We start from the raw sequence: 25,282 nt of genomic DNA on the forward strand, positions 1-25,282 counted from the left end.
TCCACGAAAATGGGCCGATACTGATCGGTGGCTGATGGATCGGAGCGTCTCTAGGTTTCACTTTATATTTTTTGATGGCCTTTCCTTTTCGGACATGGTGAATGGTCCAATGTAACCACCTGATGTTCCTTAATGTAACCTCATGTAACTCTGAAACAAATAAACTATATTATACCATTAATTATGACATGCATTATGACTGCATGCATTACTTTACTGTAGGTACACAATCTAACAACATGTGATACAATGGCTACGTAACAAAATAATGCCTTTTTAGAAAGGCGAGGATGTTCTCTTGTAAATGGTCCTGTACCGAGCAACGTGGCCATTGAATGTAGGCCTGTTTTTGTGTCACGGCTTTCACTGCAACACTGCAGCACCTCAGCCTGTGCCCCATGTGGTAAACAATGCGCTTTTTTATTGTCTAATGCCATTTATTTTGTCACTTGTATACACTAAATTATAGTGTTTTTTCCTTGGCCTCTGGTGACCACCCACGGGAGCTATTTGCTTTTGCCCTCCTGCGCGTGAATTTCCTCAATGATTGTACTGTAAAGCCGCTTTGAAAACAGGCAATAAGCAAAGGTCACCTCCCTTTGTCACCATCATAAGCTGTGGCTTTTTGGCTGAAACAGACCATATGTTAGCAGGCTGAAATAAATGGCCACTTGCACACAGAGCACCACGCACGTTGCACTGCATTTCAGACGATGTGGCCCAGTAGCTGGCTGTGTTATCTTGTGTGTGTGTGTGTGTGTGTGTGTGTGTCACTTCAACAAATGATGTATTTACCTGTGCTCATGAGTGAAACTAGTTTGTTTTCATTGTTCATTTCCATATTCATGCAACTCTATGAAGCTGAAAGCAGTGTTAGCACACGTTACACGCAGTTCAGGCGCATTTCATTTGATTTCAGGAGCTCGATTCAGACTAAGAGACCAATTAAAGGAGGTTTTTGCAGTTCATTTGCCAATTAGAGCTTGAACCAGTAGTTTACAATATTGAACTTTTTGTGAGATACTGAATTTGGGGTTCTTGTTAGCTGTAAGCTATAATCATAAAAAACATTAAGAGATTTAAGAAAAACAGTTTTGAAATATTTTACTCGGTTTCACTTCTTGAACGACTGAAATAAATTAACTTTTCAAAGATACTGGAATTCAGTGGCTCCCAATCGTTTTACAGTGGCGTACCCCGTCAGACATTTGGCCTGATGCCCCCTTGTCCCGCACACTTAAAAAACACACGTTTTCATACGAATTAACTTGACATATTGAACACAAATAATTGGTATTCATTTTATAGTAATTTCGGGTCAAAATTGTGTATTTTGCATGGTCACATTTTGAAAGATGTTTCCCGTGAGCACTAATAAATAGATAAGTAATCATCCAACGTATCTTTTACAAATATTGAACATAGTTAATTGGTTAATTAATATTAAAGTAATTCTGGGTCAAAATGTGTATTTTGCGTGGTTACATTTCGATAACGTTTCCTATGAGCACTGATAATTAGATAATTAATCATCCTACATATCTTTTATTCCAGTTTGATGTTGGCATTCTTCTGTTTGAATGGCTTGGAATCTTTTTTTTGTCCACTGATGATGGCTATGGTTGAAATCTGCATAATAATTTATTAGCGAATTGAAGGGGAAAGCTTAACAATCACGATAAAGCAGCATCTGAAGTACAAAAATACATGCAACCAATGATAAAGCCCCACTCACAGTGACAGGTTTTCACCGCTGCACCGTGCGGGGATTGGAACAACAATACAAATTAAATCTTTGGAATCAAACGCTGCTATTGCACAAAATAATCACCCAACTTACTTATTTGTTCATGTGGTGCACACAGAGCAATCAGCAACATGCTGTCTCCTACCTGCTTTCTGCTCCGTTCACGAGTGCACCGTGAGGCGTTCAGGCGCACTCATAATTGAGACAGTTTGGAGCATCAATAATGCATCATGATTTGGGGCTAAAAAAAAAAGAAACCTAAACTGTACAACGAAATATAGCATTGGTGTGCCGCACACATTTTTCAGTCAACACCCAAGTGCTCCATCTATCAATTTTCTGTTCCGATTTGGCCTCTTTCGAGTCACAGGTAAGCTGGAGCCTATCCCAGCTGACTTTAGGCAAGAAGTGAATGGAGTACATCCTGGACTGGTCACCTTTTATCACAGGACACATGTAGACAAACAACCATTCACAGTCACCTATGCACAAATTAGAGTCTGCAGTTCCCACTTAACATGCACGTTTTTGGGTGTACCCTGCAAATACCCACACATGCACAGGGAGCACTCCACTGCGTGGCCACCCGATTGTTGCATAATATAATTTCCCAATGAATAATAGATTTGTGTCGGCTGTGTCTTCTCTTAGGAGCGTTGTTGACCAGCTGAAGCGATGTCAGTGCGCCGGCTTTCCATCATCGGAACTCCCAGAAAAATACAGAACCTACCTTGCAGCGCCACTGGCGGCACACCAAAGAGGTTTGTGTGGATGTACACGATACAATGCAGACCTGCCAACATGGACGCATTTTTCTACTACGCAACCGTTTTGACCCTTTGACCCTAGGCTTTGCTGCTCTCCATGTCTGCCTTTTTTTGCAATTCGCTGGTTTCCGTTTTGAGTTCAGTCTCTAAAACTTGGACTGTGCTCTTGGGCACCGCCAAAAATATCTAACCTTGCGGCCTGTAAAGGCTATGATTGGTCGGCACAAACTCAGCGAACACCTTCTCCTCCGATTTCTGATCAACATTTGCAATTAAAATAGCTATTTTAACACATTGATTAGTTGCAGCTGCAGTAACACTCCCCTTCTCTCTTTAATTACCATTCTTCACTCGCGATGAAGGAAGCTAGCTAGAAAGTTGACGTAACGTCACTCATGCAACCCCGACAAAGAGCTTGAAAAGCAGGGGTGTCCAAAGTGCAGCCCATGGGCTATTTTTTAGGCCGTGGCTTGTTTTTTTCTTGGCCCGCGGCACATTTTAGAAATAAAATTATACCAAAAATACAGCATAAATGGGAAAAATAGAGGAAAAGGCATAATGTAAAAAGACAAAGCTGAAATGTTGATACTAAAATCTATTGCATTTTTTTTAAATATATAACGTAACAAAATTGGAGGGTGGGTGTAGTTCTCATAGAATTTCCTCAAGGTTGGCAGGTCTGCGTAATTTTTGTAAAGGATGTATTCTGTAGAAACCAATATTAGTGTTTTATTGAAAGGTCTATAATGATGCTGGTGGACAGACATCTTCGTGTGCTGCTTTGGGGGGGGTGTATATTTCTATACGTGCAGGAAGAACATGGGAGGGAAAAAATAAGTGGAGGGACAGGAGTGCTCCACAAAACATAACTGCCGAGGGTCTGCTTGAGCGTGGGCAACAAATGTGGATAAGAGACCAAAACTAGAGAAATTAAAAAGTCAATGCGTAGAGATGAGAGCCGCTCGCGTGTAATAGATGGCATGGATCTGATGACCGTGTGGGAAAGGAGGATTGTTTGTGTCTGTTGTCTATTCCGTTTTCCATGCGATTGCATGGTAAGAAGCCGAAAAAGGAGACTGTAGTAATACTGTTGCTTTTGTTTGGTAAACACATCTTTTTTTTTTTTATTTTAATTTTTTTTTTTTTTTGCTTGTCTGCTATTCACACGTTGGGAAAGTAGCAACTTCATGGATATATAAATGTTTTCCTATTAAATAATCTGCTGATGCTCCCTTCTCCTCCCAATAATCATAGTAACAACGAGCATCTTGGAAAGTGTCGTGCAAAGGCGTTTATTTTGTCTGTTTTCAATTCACATTCCGCGTTCCATTCACGCGTTTTTATTAGTACGAGAACATGCAGGAAAAACAAATTGAAGAAAGATTAAGAGCGAGACAAGAACATGAAGGGGAAATTAAAGTGGGCTGAAAGGAGTGAGCTTTAATCAATGTCTTCCTCGGTTCGATCCTTTTTTTTTTTTAATCTTTCTTTCAGCTGTTGTTATTCCTGTCTTGGACCAGGAGAGGACCAAGGCCATTGCTGTCTTACTGGTGAGTCCTTGGTAAATAAAGACAATTATATGTACTTTATTAGTCTTTTGTCACATGCAATGGAGAAAATGGACGTCCACAGAGAGAGCATTGTACTGGATCTTATCCTTTCTCTGTGTGTGTGGGTGTGTTGCAGGTGGGCTGTAGTCCTCTCACTGATCAGGATGAAGTGCATCTCAACATGCTAGAAAAACATGTACGTTTATCTCGCCGACGTTAGCATTGACCTTATTTTTTTTCCTCTGTGATGCGCATTCTGCATATAAACAAGCTTTGACCTTGTGTTTACTTTATAAACCCCCCGACAGAGGCTTTCCATTTCATCAAAAATTTAATATACCTGGAATATAGATCCGAGACTGACCTACAAGTGTGTGTGTGTGTGCGTGTGTGTGACGTCACACAGGTCTCGGTGGCATGTGTGCGCGTCCAGCTTGTTCAGGCGTCCTACCAGAGGCCCCCCCTCAGCCCGTCACCGATCCAGTCCCACAATGCACTGCTGCACCTCAACGTCTCCGAGCAGGAATACTGCGAGTTGGACCGCAACATCCTACAACTCTGTGGTATGTAAATACAACACACCTCCGTGTGCGTTATGTTCATCAAGTGATTTGTGCTGATGAGGAGAATCTATGAATTTAAATGAACTCATTCCACGGTGAATATGTGGCAACCAGCGTGAAAACTGAATGCATTGCTCAGACAATGTTTATAATGTCATGCATAATGGAACCAGGCTTGCCAGTGTCGCTCCAGGGCACACCAGCATTCATCCACTTTATTTACTATTCTGTAATTGTCAACAAATAAGTGTGGCCCTGTGTCTTCTTCCCAGCCTATGCCTGGCCTTGCGTCTTGTCTTCCTGCCTCTCTGTCAAACCTTCTCTTCTTGGTTTCTTTGTAGTCTTGACAGCGGCGCTTCACTTGTCTTGTCTTCATTATTCCGGCGTCTGTTTGCTGGTTCTTGTTCACCTCTCCCTGACTTCTCTGTCACAAAGCATCTCTCTGTGGATTCCTTTCCGTCCACTTGCGTACATGTTCTGCATTCATGTCGCTCTCTGCTTTTTTTGCCCTTGCTCCTCTCTTGTTTTACAGTCATCACTCTCCCTCTCCTTCCTGTCTTTCAGGTGAGCTCTATGACCTTGATGCAGCCTCTCTCCAGCTCAAAGTCATCAATTATGTAAGTGCTGGAGATCTGTCATACTCTCCCACATGCACACAAACAGTACAAGAAAAACATATTTCTTATCTACACAGTAATCCTGAAAGGGGCCCTATCCTACACTTCAAACTGTTCATACTTTCGTATGCAGTATGTTTACAATGTTGTACTCTTGTTCTACATCAGGCATGCTCAAACTTTTTCAGCCTGCAAGCTACTTTTAAAATGACCAAGTCCCAAACATGTACCTCCTAATATATATGTGGAGACTATATACACACTTTTTCAGCCTGCAAGTTACAAAATGATCGACCTTTTACTATAAAACACATACAGTGGTGTGAAAAAGTGTTTGCCCCCTTCTTGATTTCTTATTTTTTTGCATGTTTGTCACACTTAAATGTTTCAGATCATCAAACAAATTGAAATATTAGTTAATGACAACACAACTGAACACAAAATGCAGTTTTTAAAGGAAACTTTTTTATTATGAAGGGAGAAAAAAAATCCAAGCCTACATGGCCCTGTGTGGAACGTCCCTGCGTCACACATTAGCAGCCTGCTGTTTGCACAGAAACCGGTCGTTGTCCCCCAGCTCTGTCACCCCTCCACATCAGTGGTTGACTCTGTAGTTCTTAGAGAACACAGTTATGCCACAAGTCTCTGCTTTTCTTATTGATCACGGCTGCAGAATAGCCCACAATGGAGCCAAGGCTGCAAGTGGCAGAACTTTGATAAAGAAGGAAGAAACACTGAATTGCAGAAATAACTCATAGCAAAGCACAGAGGTGGTGTCCGTGTGAACATCAGTTCGCCTCCTCCCTCCATGCTCGTCATCGCCGAGCAGAATTCAATCTTAATAAAAGTGTTAAATGTTCATTTATCCCTTTAATTTGTTATTTATATGCATTTCGATTTGTTTTCTACAAGTAAATTTATGCTTGTAAAACTAATAAAAAAGGTTTTGTGTTAACATTTTTGGGTGTCTGGAAGTGATTCATTGGATTTGAATAATTTCTTCTGGGAAAAACAAATTGTGTTAAGAGTATGTTTGGGATTGAGTGTGACATTTTGGAAGGGATTAATGACGACGCTAACCAAGGTTCCTCTGTATGGTGCCCCACTGGGATCCAAGGTCTATTTAAAAGGCCCCAAAATTAGCAGGATGGGGCCCCTCTAACAATAACACTTTTATCATGAATCTGCTAGCAGCATGCCTACCTCCATACAGTATACTGTGACGTGACTGACGGGTATGCTGAAACCTGACAGTTCTTTTTAGATGAGACAGTAACAGTGTCACGTGTGAAAAGGAAGTGTGGGAAAAAGCCAGCTTTTCATGTTACATTTTTGCAGCCTCTTGTGTTGGAAGGTTGGAGGTGGTTGGATGCCCCAAGGTTTGTTTTTCCGGGTTATTGTTCCATTTGGGAGTTAGCGTGGCGGGGGAAGGAGAAGCAGCAGCAGCAGAAGATTGTTGCTTCCAAAGAATCATCATTTTGGTGGCTAAAGCTTGGGGCGACTCTTATGGGATTAAAGGTATTTGGGAAATGGAGTGGATAGCCGTATTATATGCGTGTGCAGCAACACGCTTTGTGTGTGTGTTTGTGTGTGTCACAGTTGTGTACCTGTTTGTACATGCTGCGCATGTTGTGTGACTGGAGGATGAGTGCGTTGGCTGTGGCTGGCGTTTATTCTTGTCCTGCAGCCAGCGCTGTGGATTACAGGAGAGAAATGTGTGAGGAAGCACTGCTTTTATGATAGCGTGCAGGTTTGTGAGCACATATGTGTGCTGTCATATGTACACGGGTACCGAACATACAATATGCACTCTCATTAGGCATGCCTACATAATCTTAACGAGATCCAAGACAGTGGTCACCAACCTTTTTAAGACCAAGATCCCTGGTCTTGGCCGCGTACCTGCGCAAGATCTAGCCCCGCCAACAACCAGGATATATATATATATGTATATACATATATACATACAAATATATATATATATGTATATACTGTACATATATATCATGGAAAAAATGATTAGACCACCCAGAGTTACATTTTTTGACAGTAAGAACTTAAGTGATTTTGGTTATTATGAAGAAAACCATGGAAGTTGCCAGCTATCAGCTCTTGAATTAAACTCTTATGAGCTATATTTGTTATCATCGTTATGTTTGTCCAAACAAATCTACCTGAAACAAGAAACAATCAACAACAATATATATACATATATATATATATATATATATATATATATATATATATATATATATATATATATATATATATATATATATACATACAGTATATATATATATGTATGTATGTATAATGCCAAGAAAAAAAAATATTTTAATTATATATTAATTATATATATATTATTAATTATATATTTTACACATCTTCACAAAGTTTTGATTTACACTGTCTGACAGGTATTTACATATTTTTTTGCGGGTGTGTGCATCTGCGCTGCATCATACTGGGAGCTGTTACGTATTGTAAAAAAAACACCAATTAAAGCATGATTGTACTTTATTGTACCTAATGTGGCACAGCCAACACATCTAACCAAATTACGATTAGGAAAAGTCAACATCTTTGCAAAGCAGGTACTGTATATACATGGAAGCCTCATTCTGCTTTATCTTCATCTTATGTCAAATAAATATCATCGTTTTCTGTCGTGTGTGTGTGTGTGTGTGTGTGTGTGTGTGTGTGTGTGTGTGTCAACACAGCTGCAGCAGCAGACTCGGTCGCAGTGTTGTTGTCTGCTGTTAGTGTCTGAGGACAACCACCAGCTTTTCTGCCAGGTACCGTCATAATCTCCAAAATGAAAACCTTCCTATTTGTGAAGACTTAACAACACTATCCTTTGACATCTGTGACTTTTAGGTAGTTGGAGACAAAGTCCTGGAGGAGGAGATCAGTTTCCCGGTGAGGCCAGTTTTATTTAACAAACATGAGTGCTGAATGATGCCATCAGCAAGCAGAAATGGCAAAGAACAGAATTGAGGATTATAATGCTCCTGATCACATCACAGCATACCATAGCAATCCCCAAATGATATAGGAAGTGCAAATTGGATGCTTCATATGTTCTGTATATCTTGGTATATTTGAAATGTTAAGTAAGCACCTGAATGAGTCATACATTTTGCCCTTAGATTTGGAGAAATAGATTGTTTGAGAGTGTTTGTAACAGTTGGGTAGGCTTAGAGGGTGCCTAGAGGGTGCTAACCTTCAATGCTGCAGGCATTACCGTAAATTCCGGACTATAAGCCGCTACTTTTTTCACACACTTTGAACGTCTTAAATAATGATACGGCTAATTTATAGCTAAAAGAACTACAGTTCCCATGATGTCAGAGTGCAAAGTCAGGAAACAGTCAATTTCTGAAGTGGACGCTAATATTCCGTTTTGAAGTCTTATACACTCACCGTGTTTTGATCGATCGGACAAATCTTAAGTAAGTTTGATCAAGTGTAGAATCACCGAAATTTCCAGACTATTGAGCGCACATGAATATAAGCTGCACCCACTAAATTCAAAGAGGAAAAAAATATGTGAACATATACACGTGCACACCTGTCTATAAGCCACAGGTGTCCACGTTGTAACGTGATATTTACCACACAGAAAAATGTTACACAGACAGATTTTTGGGGGATTTTTTCCAAAAAGTGCCAAACAGTGCACGTAATATGGCTAGTTAAACAGTAGCCCGCCAGAAAAGTTGCTGTCATCACTGTCTTCATCTTCCTCCTCCTGCACTAAAATCACCAAAGTCGTCTTCTTCAGTGTCAGAACCGAACAGCCCCACAATTCCTTTGCTACACACCCCGCCAGTCTCAACGTGGACACCTGCGGCTTATTGGCAAATGCAGCCTATATATGTAGACATTTTTTCTCTTGGAATTTTGGTGGGTGCGGCTTATATTCAGGTGCGCTTCATAGTCCAGAATTTAGGGTTTATCTTTCTGCTCCAAGTGTTTGTTGTCAGCTAACAATAGCGATTTGGCAAAGTTTTTTATCACTGAATCAAAAGCCTATCGTAGCAAATTGATGCTTGCTTCTCCGAGACTGCTTTCGTGTATGTGTACAGGCGACGGGCATGTGCGTGTGTGCGAGACAGCCATGAGTCACAGCCGTGCACGCCAGTCATTTTATTCGGACCAAATAACAATTTTTTTCATTCAATTTCATTTGTAATTGTGAAAAATATAGACATTGTTTTCAATCTGTTCTTTAATGTAAAAAATGTAATTTTGTGCCAGTTGCGAACAGTCCTTTTGAGCAACGGAACGCATGCTAAAGGCTCCTGATGCCTATTCACGTTAGTGTGTGAATTTTGTCTCTTTCACTTACACAAGAAAACACCCCACTCCCCAAGCCTTAACACCCAATTGTTGAACTTTATATAACTATACTTTTCATATTTCCCTCTTAAAGCTCCAGGGTTTTTTTTCCTCTTTCACTCACCCTGTCTATCATTTTTCCTCCTGTGTGCAGCTGATGTTTGGACGTTTTGGTCAGGTTGTGGAAAAGAAGAAGTCCATTACTCTTCAAGACATCAGTGCTGTAAGAAGAATGTATTTCTAGTGGATTTCATGTTCATTCTGTGTGCACAACGATCCAATCTGCTTGCCTGTCAGGAGGAGCGCAGGCAGCTGTCCAGTATGTTGGGCTGTGAGATCTCCTCCATGCTGTGCGTCCCAGTAGTAAGCAGGGCCACAGGCCAAGTGGTGGCGCTCGCATGCGCCTTCAACAAGCAAGGTGGACAGAGGTATGTTTACTAAATTATAATTATTCAAATGTTTTTTTTCATTTTAATTAATTAGGGATCTGATTCATGCTTTTTCATGAAAGACTCCAAGGATTGGAAGATTGGAAAAACAATGGGCCTCATTCACGAACATCTTCTTAAAAGTCTTCTTAAGAAGTGTACTTAAGAAGGCGTGGGTTGGAAACTGCGCCACATTCACGACACGTTCTTAAGTAGGGATAATCGTTCGCACCGGTGTTCTTAGGTTGATGAATGCCAACTGCGATGCCCGTGCATGTGAGCCCTAATTTGCATAGGTCACCGCCTATTATTTCCCATACAAGGTAAAAAATGTGCCGTGCGCAACAGGCAGCTGGAGGCGGAGATGGCAACGCGCAAGGGCAAGACTGAGAAGCAGCTGGACAACAAACGAAAGAAAAACTTCAATTCTACTGAAATAGAGGTGCTTTTACAAGGAGTGAGCGAACACAAGACCACCTTATTTTCACGTGTATCCACCGATCATCAGGCCATCCAAAAAGAGTCAGCATGGAGCACCGTTGCAGGAAACATAAATGCCGTTTCCACGGAGAAACGCACAACCGCAGAGGTTAAAAAGAAGTGTTTTGACTTAAAATAGAGTCCAAGAAAAGATTAGACTGCACCGGAGGGATCTGGAGGAAACGAGAGGCGGGCCATCAATCACAAACCAAACCATTTCGGAAACTCTAGAAAATATTTACACAATCATGATGGAAAAATAAAGTAAAAATACATAGTTTGTGTGTGACAATTTATTTTTTCTGTGGTTACATTTGATTAGACGCTGCCTAATTAATACAGCAGCCCCGTGCTCTGGCTCAAGACGTGGCTGGGGGCGCATGTCGTTATCTGGGGGTGTTACGTGCGCAATAGACACACCACGTTTCATTGCGATGTTATTCTGATGATCCTGCACACCTGCAAGAACAGAGAGGGAAGCCTGAAGCCTGAAGCGGGACATCAAATATTCGTGGCTTTCAGCAAATAAATCTAATGGTCCCTATACGTTCTCTCTCTGTGCAGCGCACGTCCAGCCAGCTACTTTTTTTTTGATGAATTGGGATTTGAATATATATTTATCGATGGAGTATATTTTAGTTGTTTTGATGATAAATAATTGTTGGGATATTTTATTTGCACTACATTTTTTGGGATGAGGTTGCAAAATCCATCATGAGGGCGATTGCGCATTGAAAGTGCAAGCTTTGCTTTTGCGTAAGAGTCCTCCTGAGCGTTCGTAGAATTTGTTCTTAGAGCTAAGAACTGTGAGTTAAGAACACGTTTCGTGAATGCCAAAAATCTTCGTAAGAAGGCTTTAAGAACACATTTGTGCGTAAGAACGTTTCGTGAATGAGGCCCAATGTTCCCTCGCTCTATCGCGGTTCACCTTTTGCGGATTTTTTTGGTGTTTCATTTTTTTTATTACAGCTTATGAACGCTGTTACAGGCCGAGAAGAATTGCTTTGTAGGAAGTTGAGTGTCTATCTCTTCCCTCTCTCGTCTGTCTTCGCCGCCCATTTTTTTCTGCGTCCTGATTGGCTGTAGACTATTGTCAATCAATCTCTTTTGTTTCGTCCTGCCATGTCTCCTGTTTCATCGCTAGTTTGCTTGCTCGCTAGCTTGCAAATGCCAAAGTCTTAGGCCACCATTCAATGTTTTTTTAGCAGTACTTGACTGACCATACTGGTGGAGGAGCGCAGACCTCCATCAAGCCGAAATTGGAAAGAAAAAAAAGGAGTCTATTTTGTTTGTTTGTCCATCTGTTAGTTAGCATTGTACTTCTGGGTTCATGGAGGTTGATGCTATGCTGATTGTTGAGGGTGGACCTTTACTTTCATATTTTTGGGCATCTGGAACATAATAATTGGATTGACATCGTTGCCTATGGGAAAAATTGCCTCGTTTTTTTATCCGTTTCAATTTTCCAGTGGAAATGTTTTTTGTGTTTTAGTGTAATCCTGTTAACGGTCAGTCATTCTAATTACTGTTTTACTGTGTCAAAACAATTGCTGTGAAAAAGTGCATTTAAACCATAAAACTAGCGGTGCAGAGTACTGGGATATATTGGAAACAAATATAAACATACTGTTTTCTGATAACTGGTATGTATGGAAAAAATGTCATTTGTAACTTTGCGTTATTTGTTAATAATACAGCCTTTTCTTTCACGGAACAGTTGATATTTTAGAAATGATCCGTGCATGTGGTTAAAGTAACGCACGGTGCGTCCAGGGGGTGTGGCCACAGCTACATGTGGTTGTTTTTTTGTACATTTTGTACACTTTGTACATGAAATTTCCGTGCGGTGGACAAAATTGCAGTTTATTTCCCTGTTAATTCCCACGAGATTCCCCACATGAAAATTCCCACTTACATATTTACACTTACATATCAATGTTGCATTCAATAGATGCTTTTCCTGCAGTTCTCACTGAAACTAAAAGGATGTACTGCACAGCCCTCATGAGTGGTTACCATCATGCTGGAGGATGTCAGCTGACTTCCTGTGTGTCTATTTGGCAATAACCTCAACTCTATTGATGTGTCGGATATGTGTCGCCCATTTTTATTCTCCTAACTACAAATACACTCCTGAGCAAAATTTGAAGACCAGCTGATGGAGGACAGGCGGCATAGAAAGGGGATGGATGATAGATCTTAAGGAGGTTCAAGGTAGAGCTTCAAAACAGCCAAAAGAAGAAATGGGAGTGAGGCAAACAAAAATTTGAGTAAGCAACAAACATTAAACTGAAATAGGCTGCTCATCAGCGAATCAAAAGTTTAAGGCCATAGCTAAAAAAAAAAACGAAACCCAGTAATGAGTATCTGCCTTTCTCTCCACCTCAAAAATTGGTTTGGGAATGCTTGATGCCAGTGTTTCCAGGAGGCTACTGGGAATGTTGCTCCAGGTGGAGAAGATGGCTTCACAGAGGGCATCCAATGTCTGGAACTGATGCCCATTTTTGTAAACTTCCCTTGCCATCCATCCCCAAATATTCTCAGTTGGCTTTAGATCAGGGGAACACACAAGATAGTCCAAAAGAGTGAGGTTATTCCTCTGGAAGAAGTCCTTTGTCAGGCGGGCATTGTCAACTGCAGCGTTCTCCTGTTGAAAAACCCTTTGATTGCCACACAGACGAGGGCCTTCAGTCATGAGGGATGCTCCCAGCAACATCCTCACATAGCAAAATGCCGTTTCACTCCCCTGCACAACCTGAAGCTCCGGTTTTTGTTCTTAAAACCCTTCTCTCGCAGATGCCATCTGTTATTGGACCTACATTTGGACCGAGGTTGGTCTTGTCTTGACGGACAGCCAATCAGATCATCCGGCTCAGGGCTGGTGACATTTTTTGGGTCTACCGCTTGACTTTTTTGTTCCACAACCCTCAGGATCTTTGAAGAGGTTTAAAATGAATGCCTCACTGTGTCCAACCTCAGCAGCAATGGCGCACTGCTAAAGGCCTTGTTTATGCAGCTCAACAATCCAACCCCGTTCAAAGAGAGAAGCTTTTTTGCCTTTGCCATCAAGATATCATGACAGTGTGAATACCTGACAGAAATGGCATTGAATCCTATTTCACTGTAATGCTTCTTTGATAAATTGCTGACTCAAAAAAAACTCTACTTGGAACTTCCTTTAGATACAACAGTGCAAAATGTAAATTCTTGGTCTTAAAATTTTGATCTTGTAAAACTACAGTGTTTGAGCAGGCATTTTATTTTTAGTCTAAGTCTGTGTTTTGGACAAAAATGCTTGTTTTAGACACATTTTAGTCAGTTCTATAATAATTTAAGTCCAATTTTAATCAACGAAAACTAAAAACATAGTTTTAGTTGATAAAAACTGCATGAGGAAAAAAAACAACGAGGGGATGCAATTACTCTCTCTGTATACAAAGTACACCTCCTGTAAAGGTCAACAGGTGAATACAAAATCAAATGTAGGTATAGACTATCTTAAAAAACATAATGTACCAACGTGTGTGTTGCCTGGTTGTTTGTCAAATTCTAATGGGAGTTGAGTAATCTTCAGAATAAAAGCTCTAGGCTTTTCGTCCAGATGTTTTGACAAAATAAACAATAAATAATTATTTAAATTGATGATCTCCCTTTTGTTATATCCTGATTGGAAGCCTAACCCTTGTGACGTAATGACACGGCTCCCCAGGACAATGGAAAATGAATCTGCCCAGAGTCTGGACTAAACACGGTGAGGCTGCGTTTCAGTTTTATGCTGCCAAAATCTGGAACAGTCTTCCAGAAGATGTGCGACAGTCCTCAAATGTCTAAATCCAGGCTGAAAACGCTCCTATTCACCTGTGCATATGACAACTGAAAGTATTTTATCTGCACACTTTATGTCATGATTTTAGAATGCTTTTATGTTTTATGTAATTATTTTATAAAGTGATTTTCCCCTTCTTTTCTGTAGAGCAGTTTGAATCACCTTGTGTCCGAATCGTGCTCTATAAATAAACTTGCCTTGCCTTGCTTGGGGTTCCATTGCACGTCACTTGCAGAGGTTGTCTTGTCTATTGTGGGAGTGAACTTCATATAACTTATTCTGAGGCCTGTTCGAGGCTGGATATGATTCCTGACTCATTCACAGGTTTCCCATAAGGCTAAGTTAAGGGCAAGAAAGCCCTGCAGCAAGCCTTTGCATCTTACTGTATATTCACCTGACATTCTGCCAGTGCCCTCTGTTGACAAGAAATGATAACTGCAGGCAATGTCTCTGCTCTGTAGCCTGCTTCACCAACATGCATTTAGAACCACAATAAAAAAAATAGTCATACTGTTTAATAAAACATCTTTGACAATATACAAAATTGTTGCGAATTGGTGTTGTATTGTGCTGTGCAATTAAGTGTGCAAGTGAGTGTTTCTCTGTCCCACTGTCCACAGACACACAGAGGTAGATGAGCATGCCATCCAGCACTGTTTCTGCTACACTTCAACGGTCCTCACTTCAACTTTGGCCTTCCAGAAGGAGCAGAAACTGAAAGTGGAGTGCCAGGTAATACACACACACATACACGCACACCTTTTTTATTCATCCAGTAATATACTAGAGGGTCCCATCTAAAAAGCCTTTCTTTCTTAGGCACTATTGCAAGTGGCCAAGAACCTCTTCACACACTTGGGTATGTTGGTTCTTCACCTGTTGGCCAGCAAGTCTGTCTCACACTCGCTGTCTGTAGTGACATTGCACAGCGAGTGGCATCCCCCCTCCATCTGTGATTTACATACGCTTGCAAAAGAAATTGAAGGGCATTGTTTTTACCCTTGTCTTTTATTTGTAAGACGTGTCACACAGTTTACATGGTTAACAAATCACAAATAAATACCAAAAAATTGGAAATACAATGCGCCGTCTACATATATTGTATATATGTCTGTGAGCTACTCCAGTCACCATCAGCAGTGTTTTGACAACCCACCACATCCTGCCACCCCGAACATGGTTAAGCAGAGCATCGGTTCAAGCATATGCTGTGTGTTGACTGTTATGGCGACAGCAATGTTGCTTGTGGAACTTAAAGGGCTGAATCAGTTTTCATTCTAGGAAAAAAAAAACAATACTGGTACTGACCGATATTGCATTTTTATGCCAATATAGGGTGGGCCGATATTATCAGACATCCTTAATAATAGGCCATAGTCAACCACAAAACAGTGATCATTTCTTAATGATTTTTAAAAAAAATTGCGATAGAGCGAGGGATCAATGTGATGTAGTGAGGGATGACTGTAGTCACCTTTACAGGAAATAAGGCATATTAGACATAAATAAGACATAGCATTAGCATTGGGCGAGTTTTCTGGACAGCGTACTTCCTGTCATGACTATTGTCTCTTCAATTTAACATTACTGACACCTAGTGACCAGTGTAGAATACTACATATTACGTCTTGTGAATGCGTCTTGTGAATGCCTTACATTTGTATTTTCGTATAGTTAGCTTAAATATGGATATTTTTGACTAATAATAGGCTGTCGTCAACCACGAGACAGCTGTAATTTATTAATTAAATAATTTTGAAAAATCATGATAGAGTGAAACCGCGAAATTAGAAACGCACAGTGGCGAGGGACGACTGTAGCCTATATGCAAAACTGTCTACAAAAATGATGCGACTTGTTATCATTTGTAGTGATATTAACGGGGCATTACTTTACTTTTGAAACAATGTGAGCTTTTCAGTTTTAAGAGTAATAATTTGTTTTAATTTAATTACATTTGATTTTTTGGCACCCCCTGGAGGCCACGGTGCGCTCAGCATCTGCCTACATTGCCTAATGGGCCAGCTGACTCTGGCTGCACACGTGACGTTAATATCCTACACAGGTGATCAGCTAATGACTCAAATGGTGCTTGTAATGGAAGAAAATATCACAGGCGCTAAAGGTGATTACACCCTGAGCCATAAACTGAAAAGGGCATTAAAAGTGGCGCTTTCAGGCATTTCAAGTGTCTTTTAAACAGTAAGTACAATCAATCCAATTAGTCTTTGCTGAGCCGTCATGATTGTGACTACAAACAGAACTGATCCATCTGTCTGTGAAACAAATGGCACCTCTTTGCACAAAGTGCTGTTTACAGTAGCGCTTATCAGCTTGTACAGATAATCCACCATTACCCATGCTTCTATCTGTCTTGTTTATCTTGGCCTGTGATTACCGTCATTTCCCTTCTGTTTCATTTTTATTTCCTCCCATCTCCCCTTTCTGCTATTCTTTTAGATGATGTGTCGGTGCTCTTACAGGAAATTATAGTGGAGGCCAGAAACCTCAGCGGTGCAGAGATGTAAGTTGTCTTTAAAAAGATACGTCCGTGTGTGCGAGAACAGCGTACGTGCCTTTATCTCTGTTTGCAAAAGGATATCTTGGCAGTTTGTTCTTTAAAAATGACCTGAAGTAAAATGGAATACATGTCTGTTTTGCACCCTGCTGGTTGCCCTTTTCTGACTCTCTCTCTGTGACATTCAGCTGTTCTGTTTTCCTGCTGGATCGCCATAGCCATGAGTTGGTGGCCAAGGTGTTTGACGGGGGTGTGGTTAGTGATGAAGAGGTACAGTATTTTGAAGCGTTTACAACCAAATTGAAACGCACACACTTGCATTAGGATGGTCTGCTCTGGTGGTGTTCAAACAATGACCACCAAGAGCCACATGCAGAACAAAATAAATAAGATAAAATCAGTCCAGTGTAAGTCAATATATGGTAATCTATCTGCACAAAACATCGGCATATATGCTTTGTGTTATGGGTGACAAAGCAAATTGGTGTCATACTGAATACTACAGTATAGCCCATTAATTAATTCGATTTTTACAACATGCTGAGACAAGCTGCAGACTGAAATTGGCTCCCGGACAACTTTGGACACCACTGGTCTACACAGTCACAATGAACACATTCCTACACAAATTGCACAAAGGTGGATCTTAGGTCTTGACAAATATTAATATGCATAAGTAATAATTAAATACAGTATCTAGCACTTTTGACTGTAAAGTGGAGACACACAGAATGCAGAAGTACGGAAGATTGCCCATCCTCCACAATCCTTATGTGAAACATGAACGCATGTTTCTTTCCCTTTTCTGTGTGTTCTCACGAGAGAAAACGAGTTAGTATGAGACAGCTGACATTGCGCGTCATGGGAGGTACCTATTTTGACTCTAAAATGTTTTATTGTTTTATATACATGCTGTGGTCAAGCATTAACCGGTACATTGGTGATAACATGTAATACTTACAGTATCTTGCCGTATTTGGATCATTTCAAACATTACCGATACGTCTTTCCTAGGCGCATTGATTTGACATAGCCCATATAGCCAACGCTACTTCCGTCAACAACAGCAGCATAGAAACAGCAACGACACTTACGATGTCCGCTCTCATTTGGATGGCTGTGTCTTCCAGCACAGGACGTGTGCTCCAGTCCTCAGGTAAAAAATTCTGACAGCAAATGAGGATCTTGTTGAGTTTTCCAAGCAAAATTGAAAGCCAGTAGTATCCACCGTCTGTCCACTGTCCCGTCGCAGTGGCTTGAGGCGTTGTGAGTGACGCTGAGACTATCAGCTAGCGAGGCGTCGTGTTACTCCGCCAGACAAATATAGTTACAATAACATATACAGGTCAGTTATGTAAATGGGACACTGTTGGTGTTTTTTGAGGGTTTTTTGTTAGGGCTTTTGCATCAAAATAAGTACATCCCATGACATGCATTGCTAGCTGGCTCAAATTAACTCGTTTTCTCTTGTTAGAATTCACAAAAAAGGGAAAAAAATATGTGTTCTTGTTTCACATAAGGATCGTGTTCCAAATTCCAAAAAAAGTGCAGTTTTCCTTTAAGATCTTTATTTTTTAAATGTTTTCAACCAGACTTTGCAAACCTGGCAGTCAGGTTATAAACAGTGTTTATAAAATGGGCTATATAAATAAAGTGGATTGGATTGGATTGGCCCTCAAGGACTCAACTATTTAAAGTCATTGTGTCCCGCTAATCAAAAAAGTTGGGTTAAATATAAAATGAAGTTATTTAATACTTTTATAGAATTATTACAATTAAATTGTAACAATTGCGTATATAGACTTGGTTACTGAAGGTGAAATGTACGACAGTAATGTTCTTTCACAAATGTTTTTAATTTTGTGCCATTTTATGTATAAATGTTTACTGGTATGACAAAGTGCCTTGTTCGAGACGGGGTGTTTATAATACCTTCCCACAATCATGTCATGCAGTAATATGGCAATCCTGAGACCTCCTGGTCACACGCCACATTGTTAACCACTCCGTCACATTTAGACCACCTGCTGCAGTCACTCCACCAACAAGGATCATGTCAAAGATAAAATACGCTCTTTCATTCTGATGGTGTTCACTGACGGTGTCAGACATGTTGGATGTGTGTGTGTGTGTGTGTGTGTGTGTGTGTGCAGAAGGAGTTCCGTATCCCAGCAGATCAGGGTATTGCAGGTCATGTGGCAACCACGGGTCAAATCCTGAATATTAAGGACGCCTACTCCCATCCTCTTTTCTACCGCGGTGTGGATGACAGCACTGGATTCAAGACTCGCAACATCCTCTGCTTCCCCATCAAAGATGAGAACAATGGTAAGACTGAACAACTTAGGGACGACAAGCTAAGATGTCTCCAAGACAGGAGGGGTGTCCAAAGTGCAGCTCTTTCTGTGATTGTCAATTTAGATTTGCAACCCAGCCCTTTAAATAGCGCTGTCTGGCACCACATGCGAACCGGACTTGCGTTTGAACCCCACAAGACAACGTAGTTTGTCCTTCGCTTCTCTCTTGGCCAGATGGGCAATTTTGTTAAGGTGGAAGGATGCCGCCTCGCCTACCCACGCTCAATGGCTGAGAGATGTCATGTCCTGCTTAAATTTGGAGAAAATACAATACTCAATTTGTAATACAGAAGAAAAATTCCAAAATGTATGGGGACTCTTCTTAGTGTATTTCCATAACTTTAAATCTACCTGAGCTCCCATTATTTCCCCTCCATGGACTTGGACCTTTGGACTGTGTGGGTTTGTGGGTTTTTTGTTTTGTTTGGGTGTTTTTTGTTGTTGTTTTTTTAAGTTATTTTTGATTTTTCTTGTTCTCTGTCCAAACTTCCAGCAAACATTGTGTACACTTGACTTGGTTAAAATTTAATAAAATATTTCTAATGAAAAAAAAATCAGCGCCGTCTATCTATCGTTATCTATCTTCTTATTTAACCATTTCATCGTATTGCAGAGGTGATCGGCGTTGCTGAGTTGGTGAATAAGATGAACGGGCCGTGGTTCAACCGCTTTGATGAGGACCTCGCCACAGCGTTTTCCATCTACTGTGGTATCAGCATTGCCCATGTAAGTGTATCTATTTACATACATATCGATATAAACATATTTTTAATTTGACTTCTAGCCACTTTGATGACTTTGCTTGTTAAGGAAATAATGTTTTGTTCACATTGGTCACGGCTGTGGACGCGTAGTTAACGCTCCTGAGAACATCGATGTTGTGTGGCAAAAAAAAAAAGGTAAGCTCAGAGGAAGCAAAATGCTGAGCTGAGAGAGAGGAGAGTTGGGAAAAGCCTCCAGGGAAATTTGAGCAGTTTCTTCGGTACGTCACGAAAGCGAGCAGCCTTTATGTTGGACTGCAGAGGCATTGTGGGGACTGCCCATTAAGGACAGTATCAGGCAGGTGACAAAGATTATAAGAAGAATAAAAGAACAATGAAGACAAATGTTTGTGATAATGAGGAGCAGAGGTTTGTGTTGTGTGAGACCCTAAGAGCTTTTCAGAGAAAAGATAGAATGGTGATTATTGTGTCTGTACCACAATGCTAAGGTGTTTTTATGTACTTTTCGCCACAAGTATATACAGTAAATGTTTGATGAAATAATACTGATAACAACACTTCATACAAACTCCCAATGACTGCAGGTGTTTGACAGTTTTTCTAGAAGATTTTTAATTTGAGCATCTGATTTATCATTTAAACATGACCACTTGTATTATTCATCAATAGTTACCATGCTGATGGCTGCTCTCAAATAAAAGCAGCATACAATTTGTAAGGTCATTTGCTTTTCAGAGTGGCTGCAAGGCTTCTGAATAGGAGGATCCACATGTTTATTATGACTTCTGCATTTTGCATTTGAAGGGAATTTGGAAAAAGGGGAAAAAAGGCAGTCAGCTGGGTGTCCCTCAATAAGAAATGTTTGTGACCGCTGTTCCCTTTCTGCGATTGTCTGGAGATGATATTAGAAACCATTTCACCTCGCTTGAAAATCAATATTCTGAGATTGCGGGAAGTCTGAGGCATTTAGAGTCCACATGAGAATCTTCAAAAAGGAGGAATGAGAGCAATAGGAAAAAAATAGCCAATAAAATAAGGTGTAATGCTGTAACTGAAGGTTTGTCTTTGGAAATGAAAGTCAATAATGTTTTGTTGTGTCTGTAGTCTTTGCTCTACAAGAGAGTCCATGAAGCTCAGTTCAGGTCCCACCTGGCTAATGAAATGATGAAGTACCACATGAAGGTAAACTGAATTTTCCGCATCCCACTCTTGCATTGCGTTGAGTCCTGGCGTCAGTGCTGTTTACACAATATCATGCGGTGTGTCTATGCTGCAGGTTTCGGAAGAAGAGGTGTCTAAGCAGCTGGTAGTCGGGATTGAACCCGTAAAGGAGATACATCCGTGTTTCGCCGAGTTCACTTACACGCCACGCTCGCTGCCTGATGACACCACTCCCATGGTAAGCTGGAGGGGATGGAGGCCACATGACAAGCAACAGACTATACGAGACACCAAACACAGAAGAAGAGATGATAAAGCGCAGTAACTGATTTTGCCGTATGTGTCTACAGTGCGTCCTCAGCATGTTTGAAGATATGGGTTTCATCAACATGTACAAGATCGACCGGCAGACTCTCGCCAGGTCTGGCGCTCACTCATCGAGTTCTTACACCAGAAATAGGCTGTGTGCATGCAGATTTTGGAAATACGATCTCTATCAGAAGTGGTTATGTTTACGTGACTGTCATGCAGGGGTGCTCAAACTGTGCGTTTAATTTTATAGTTTGAAAAACAAACTTTGGACACCCCTACTGTAATGTATTTTCTCAAACATTTTGAAGCATTCTGCCAGTGTGTACAGTACAGTATGTGTATCTGAGAGTGCCTTGACCCCAAATATGAGCACACATTCATGCAGCTATACTGGAGCTACCTTTCACGTGGTAGAATCTACTTTATGTATCTCTCTGACCGTTGGAGAACACATGAGTGCTTCTTTTGATGTGAGGTTTTACCGATGTCAACCTTTCGATGTCACTGGTGACTGTGCCATGGATGATCATGTGCCTTTCCTTGGTGACAGGTTTTGTCTAATGGTCAAGAAAGGCTACAGAGACCCGCCCTACCACAACTGGATGCATGCGTTCTCTGTCTCCCACTTCTGCTACCTGCTCTACAAAAATCTTGGGCTGTCCAACTACCTCGAGTGAGTCTACACCACCTGACCCTCAATATCTTTGGTTTATACCTGCGTTGCTAATGATCTCATTCCCCCTGCTCTTTTTAAGGGATATAGAGATTCTCGCTCTCTTTGTGTCCTGTCTGTGCCATGACCTGGACCACCGCGGCACCAACAATTCTTTCCAAGTGGCCTCGGTGAGAGCTTTTTGAGTATGTCAGGCAGCAAGGAATGCATTGAAACACACAGTGGGGTAAAGATATGATGGAAACTCATACGAGTGGCGCCTCCTACTGCATCTGCACTGAAAGGCAAAGAGTGGGAACGGACACATGAAATGTTTGTCAGTGATATCCTGTGGGGTTGTGCCCCACCTCCATGACGCACAGAATGTCATTAGGACTGAAAGAATGTTTGTCTGTTTCACTCTCATCACGCAGAACCCTCCAGCGCCGCTTGCTTATTTCAAGAGTCATCTTAAAAGAAGATCTTGTTGCTTTTGAATCAGTGCAACATGTGTGATGAAAGGATTGTGTTTCATTTGTTGACTGCCTCTATTTTCAGCAATCTGTGCTGGCTGCTCTCTACAGCTCAGAGGGATCCGTGATGGAGGTAAATGCACAGCTAGTTAGTTCACACCGCAGACATTTAAGACATATGTTGTTATATCAGCATGCATACAATATGGTAAAAATCAGGTTATTCTGCTTTAAAGGGACTGTATGCAAAGGGTTCCCCCCGAGGGCACCAACATTTAAATGTGCTGCAAGCATTATATCCCACCCTCTTCCTGCTTTGAGTATGCAAAGTACGGCCCGCGTAACACACATGCGCATTTGTTGACAGCTAATGATAGCAATGTGGCTATCTGTAGCCCATGTAGAGTGGTGTGAAAAAGTGTTTGCCCCCTTCCTGATTTTGGATTTTTTTGCTTGTTTGTCACACTTAAATGTTTCATATCATCAAACAAATGTAAATATTAGCCAATGACAACACAACTGAAAACAAAATTGACTTTTTTTATTAAAGGAGAAAAAAATCTAAACCTACATGTCCCTGTGTGAAAACAGGGACATGTTTTCACACAGGGACCCCCCCCCCCCCCCCCCCCCCCCCCCCCCCCCCCCCATTAATACATAACAGATTAATTGAGCTTTATCAGTCGTTATAAAGCCATTGCTGTATGTAATGTAATGTACTAGCTGGTGGTGGTGTTCTTATATTTTTTGGGTTTCGAAATATTGAAGCAACTTGCGTACAGTCCCTTAAAGTACAGTGGAATAGCACAATTCATTAGAACGTTTAGGAAAAAGTACTGCAATGGAAAATAAAGAAGTGCAGAACAGCATGATTTCTTGTTTTACCACAACAGCAACTGTACTTGTGTTATGTCTTTTTGCATTGACATGATAAAAAGTATGCTACATTGTAACAGTACTACTGTATAGTACTACTGTGTAGTACAGTATAGTATAGTAGTATTTAAAGGTTTTATTCGTTGATCAACTCCTGGAAATAATTCATTTTTATTCTAGTGTTTATTTCGGGGAATATGAATTGATTGACAGAAGTACGTAGGTGGGTACAGTAGGTCCAGGGGCTTCTTGTGTACGATGCGACACCTAGTGGTTAAAATCAAACCTCCATTTTCTGCAGCACTGTTTGTGCTGTATTTATGTTGTTGTTGTTGTTTATTGCACCATGATTCAGCAGTGTTTTACAATCATGATCTCATCTACTCTGACAGAGGCATCATTTCGCTCAGGCCATCGCCATTCTAAACACTCAAGGCTGCAACATTTTTGAGAAGTTCTCCAGAAAGGTTCCAGATTAACCTTTGACATTTACATGTACACTACATTTTGACTTGTATGAAGTTAATTTGTTGTCTTCTGCTTCCCTTAGGATTACCAACGCATGCTAGATTTGATGAGGGACATCATTCTCGCAACAGACCTGGCTCACCATCTTCGCATATTCAAGGACTTACAAAAGATGTCTGATGGTAAGTAACAGAGCTGTGACATCTTTGTTATGATTGTATCTTCTACGTAATTAACTCAGCACCCTGTTATCACACCATCTTTTTGTTTGGTAATGTAGGAATTACCTCTCAAACAAATATGTGAATGCGATATAAATTGGGAACCTTCACTATTTCAATTTGGTACACTGAAGTGTGTAACTTACAGTAATTTTACATAATATAATTGGCTATTTCCTCCTGGCCACTGGTGTGTCACAAGCGAATGCGAGCAATTATAATCATCCAGACTGAATGTCCCTTCTGTGGAGCCAATTTTGAGCTGGTCAAGCAATTCAAGGACATTGCAAACCTTGACTGAGCGCCTGTCAATCATCGACAAAAGTTGAGCCGTGCAATTCCCCGATGCTTTTTTTATTTTTTATTTCTAAAATGTATTTTCTATTACGCAGTCCTTCGAGGCATTTTGGCTGTGCATTTGCGTGGAGGATACACAATCCGTTGCAGATCAATTAAAATATTTGACTTGAAACACAGTTATGATTGTGTGTGTGTGTGTGTGTGTGTGTGTGTGTGTGTGTGTGTGTGTGTGTGTGTGTGTGTGTGCGTGCGTGCGTCAGACGGATATAATCCAAAAAGCAGAACCCACCGCTCCATGCTGCTGTGCCTGTTGATGACATCATGTGACCTGTCAGACCAAACCAAGGGCTGGAAGACCACTCGCAAGATTGCTGTCAGTTCTCAGCATGATATTATGATATGTGCTCACAGTACACAGTGGATACAGCGTTCCCTCGCTACATCGCGGTTCACCTTTCGCGGATTCGCTGTTTCCTGGATTTTTTTAAGTGCAGTTTTGCATTGTTTTTAACAGCGTATGAACGCGCATTGTGTTCTGCGTCTTTGTGGTGCATTAGAGCGATTTATCGGTGCTCTGTTGTTTGTGTCTGTTGTTGTATTTACAACTGCTACCAGTAGAGGGTGTTCCATACTCATGTTGAAGACGTGTGCAGCTCCACTTGTCTCAGTATGTGTTTACATGCCTGTACGAGCACAGACAATAGCCGGCTAAATATAGAGCCACAACAGTCCTTATTGGCTAAGGGATAACCCGCCCATTGTGTTCTGCATCCTTATTGGCTGTAGACCATTGTCAATCAATCTCCTTCCTGCCCTTTCCTGTTGTGGTCAACGGTGGCCATAGACAATAGATAGACGCCGCATCAAGGGCTGAGCCGTACGTCAACGTCGCCGCCATATTGG

General features: G+C 41.0%; 1 protein-coding gene across 3 annotated transcripts in view; it reads left to right on the top strand.

The window, feature by feature from the left end:
* LOC129191563 (cGMP-dependent 3',5'-cyclic phosphodiesterase) overlaps nucleotides 1-25,282 on the top strand; it is a 166,773-nt gene that overhangs the window by 136,014 nt on the left and 5,477 nt on the right. For all 3 annotated transcript variants that reach the window (XM_054795020.1, XM_054795021.1, XM_054795019.1), the window contains exons 5-28: nucleotides 2,399-2,508; nucleotides 4,009-4,064; nucleotides 4,201-4,260; nucleotides 4,471-4,627; nucleotides 5,192-5,244; nucleotides 7,965-8,039; nucleotides 8,122-8,163; nucleotides 9,740-9,808; nucleotides 9,883-10,013; nucleotides 14,940-15,051; nucleotides 15,139-15,178; nucleotides 16,780-16,843; nucleotides 17,026-17,107; nucleotides 18,991-19,165; nucleotides 19,808-19,920; nucleotides 21,021-21,098; nucleotides 21,193-21,315; nucleotides 21,428-21,498; nucleotides 21,940-22,062; nucleotides 22,145-22,232; nucleotides 22,600-22,647; nucleotides 23,783-23,857; nucleotides 23,941-24,040; nucleotides 24,640-24,752. In XM_054795020.1, coding sequence (XP_054650995.1) covers nucleotides 2,399-2,508; nucleotides 4,009-4,064; nucleotides 4,201-4,260; nucleotides 4,471-4,627; nucleotides 5,192-5,244; nucleotides 7,965-8,039; nucleotides 8,122-8,163; nucleotides 9,740-9,808; nucleotides 9,883-10,013; nucleotides 14,940-15,051; nucleotides 15,139-15,178; nucleotides 16,780-16,843; nucleotides 17,026-17,107; nucleotides 18,991-19,165; nucleotides 19,808-19,920; nucleotides 21,021-21,098; nucleotides 21,193-21,315; nucleotides 21,428-21,498; nucleotides 21,940-22,062; nucleotides 22,145-22,232; nucleotides 22,600-22,647; nucleotides 23,783-23,857; nucleotides 23,941-24,040; nucleotides 24,640-24,752 — 2,158 coding nt within the window. The remainder of the gene's footprint in view (nucleotides 1-2,398; nucleotides 2,509-4,008; nucleotides 4,065-4,200; nucleotides 4,261-4,470; nucleotides 4,628-5,191; nucleotides 5,245-7,964; nucleotides 8,040-8,121; nucleotides 8,164-9,739; nucleotides 9,809-9,882; nucleotides 10,014-14,939; nucleotides 15,052-15,138; nucleotides 15,179-16,779; nucleotides 16,844-17,025; nucleotides 17,108-18,990; nucleotides 19,166-19,807; nucleotides 19,921-21,020; nucleotides 21,099-21,192; nucleotides 21,316-21,427; nucleotides 21,499-21,939; nucleotides 22,063-22,144; nucleotides 22,233-22,599; nucleotides 22,648-23,782; nucleotides 23,858-23,940; nucleotides 24,041-24,639; nucleotides 24,753-25,282) is intronic.

Source organism: Dunckerocampus dactyliophorus, chromosome 12 (genome assembly GCF_027744805.1).
Source record: "Dunckerocampus dactyliophorus isolate RoL2022-P2 chromosome 12, RoL_Ddac_1.1, whole genome shotgun sequence".
Classification (NCBI taxonomy): Eukaryota; Metazoa; Chordata; class Actinopteri; order Syngnathiformes; family Syngnathidae; genus Dunckerocampus; species Dunckerocampus dactyliophorus.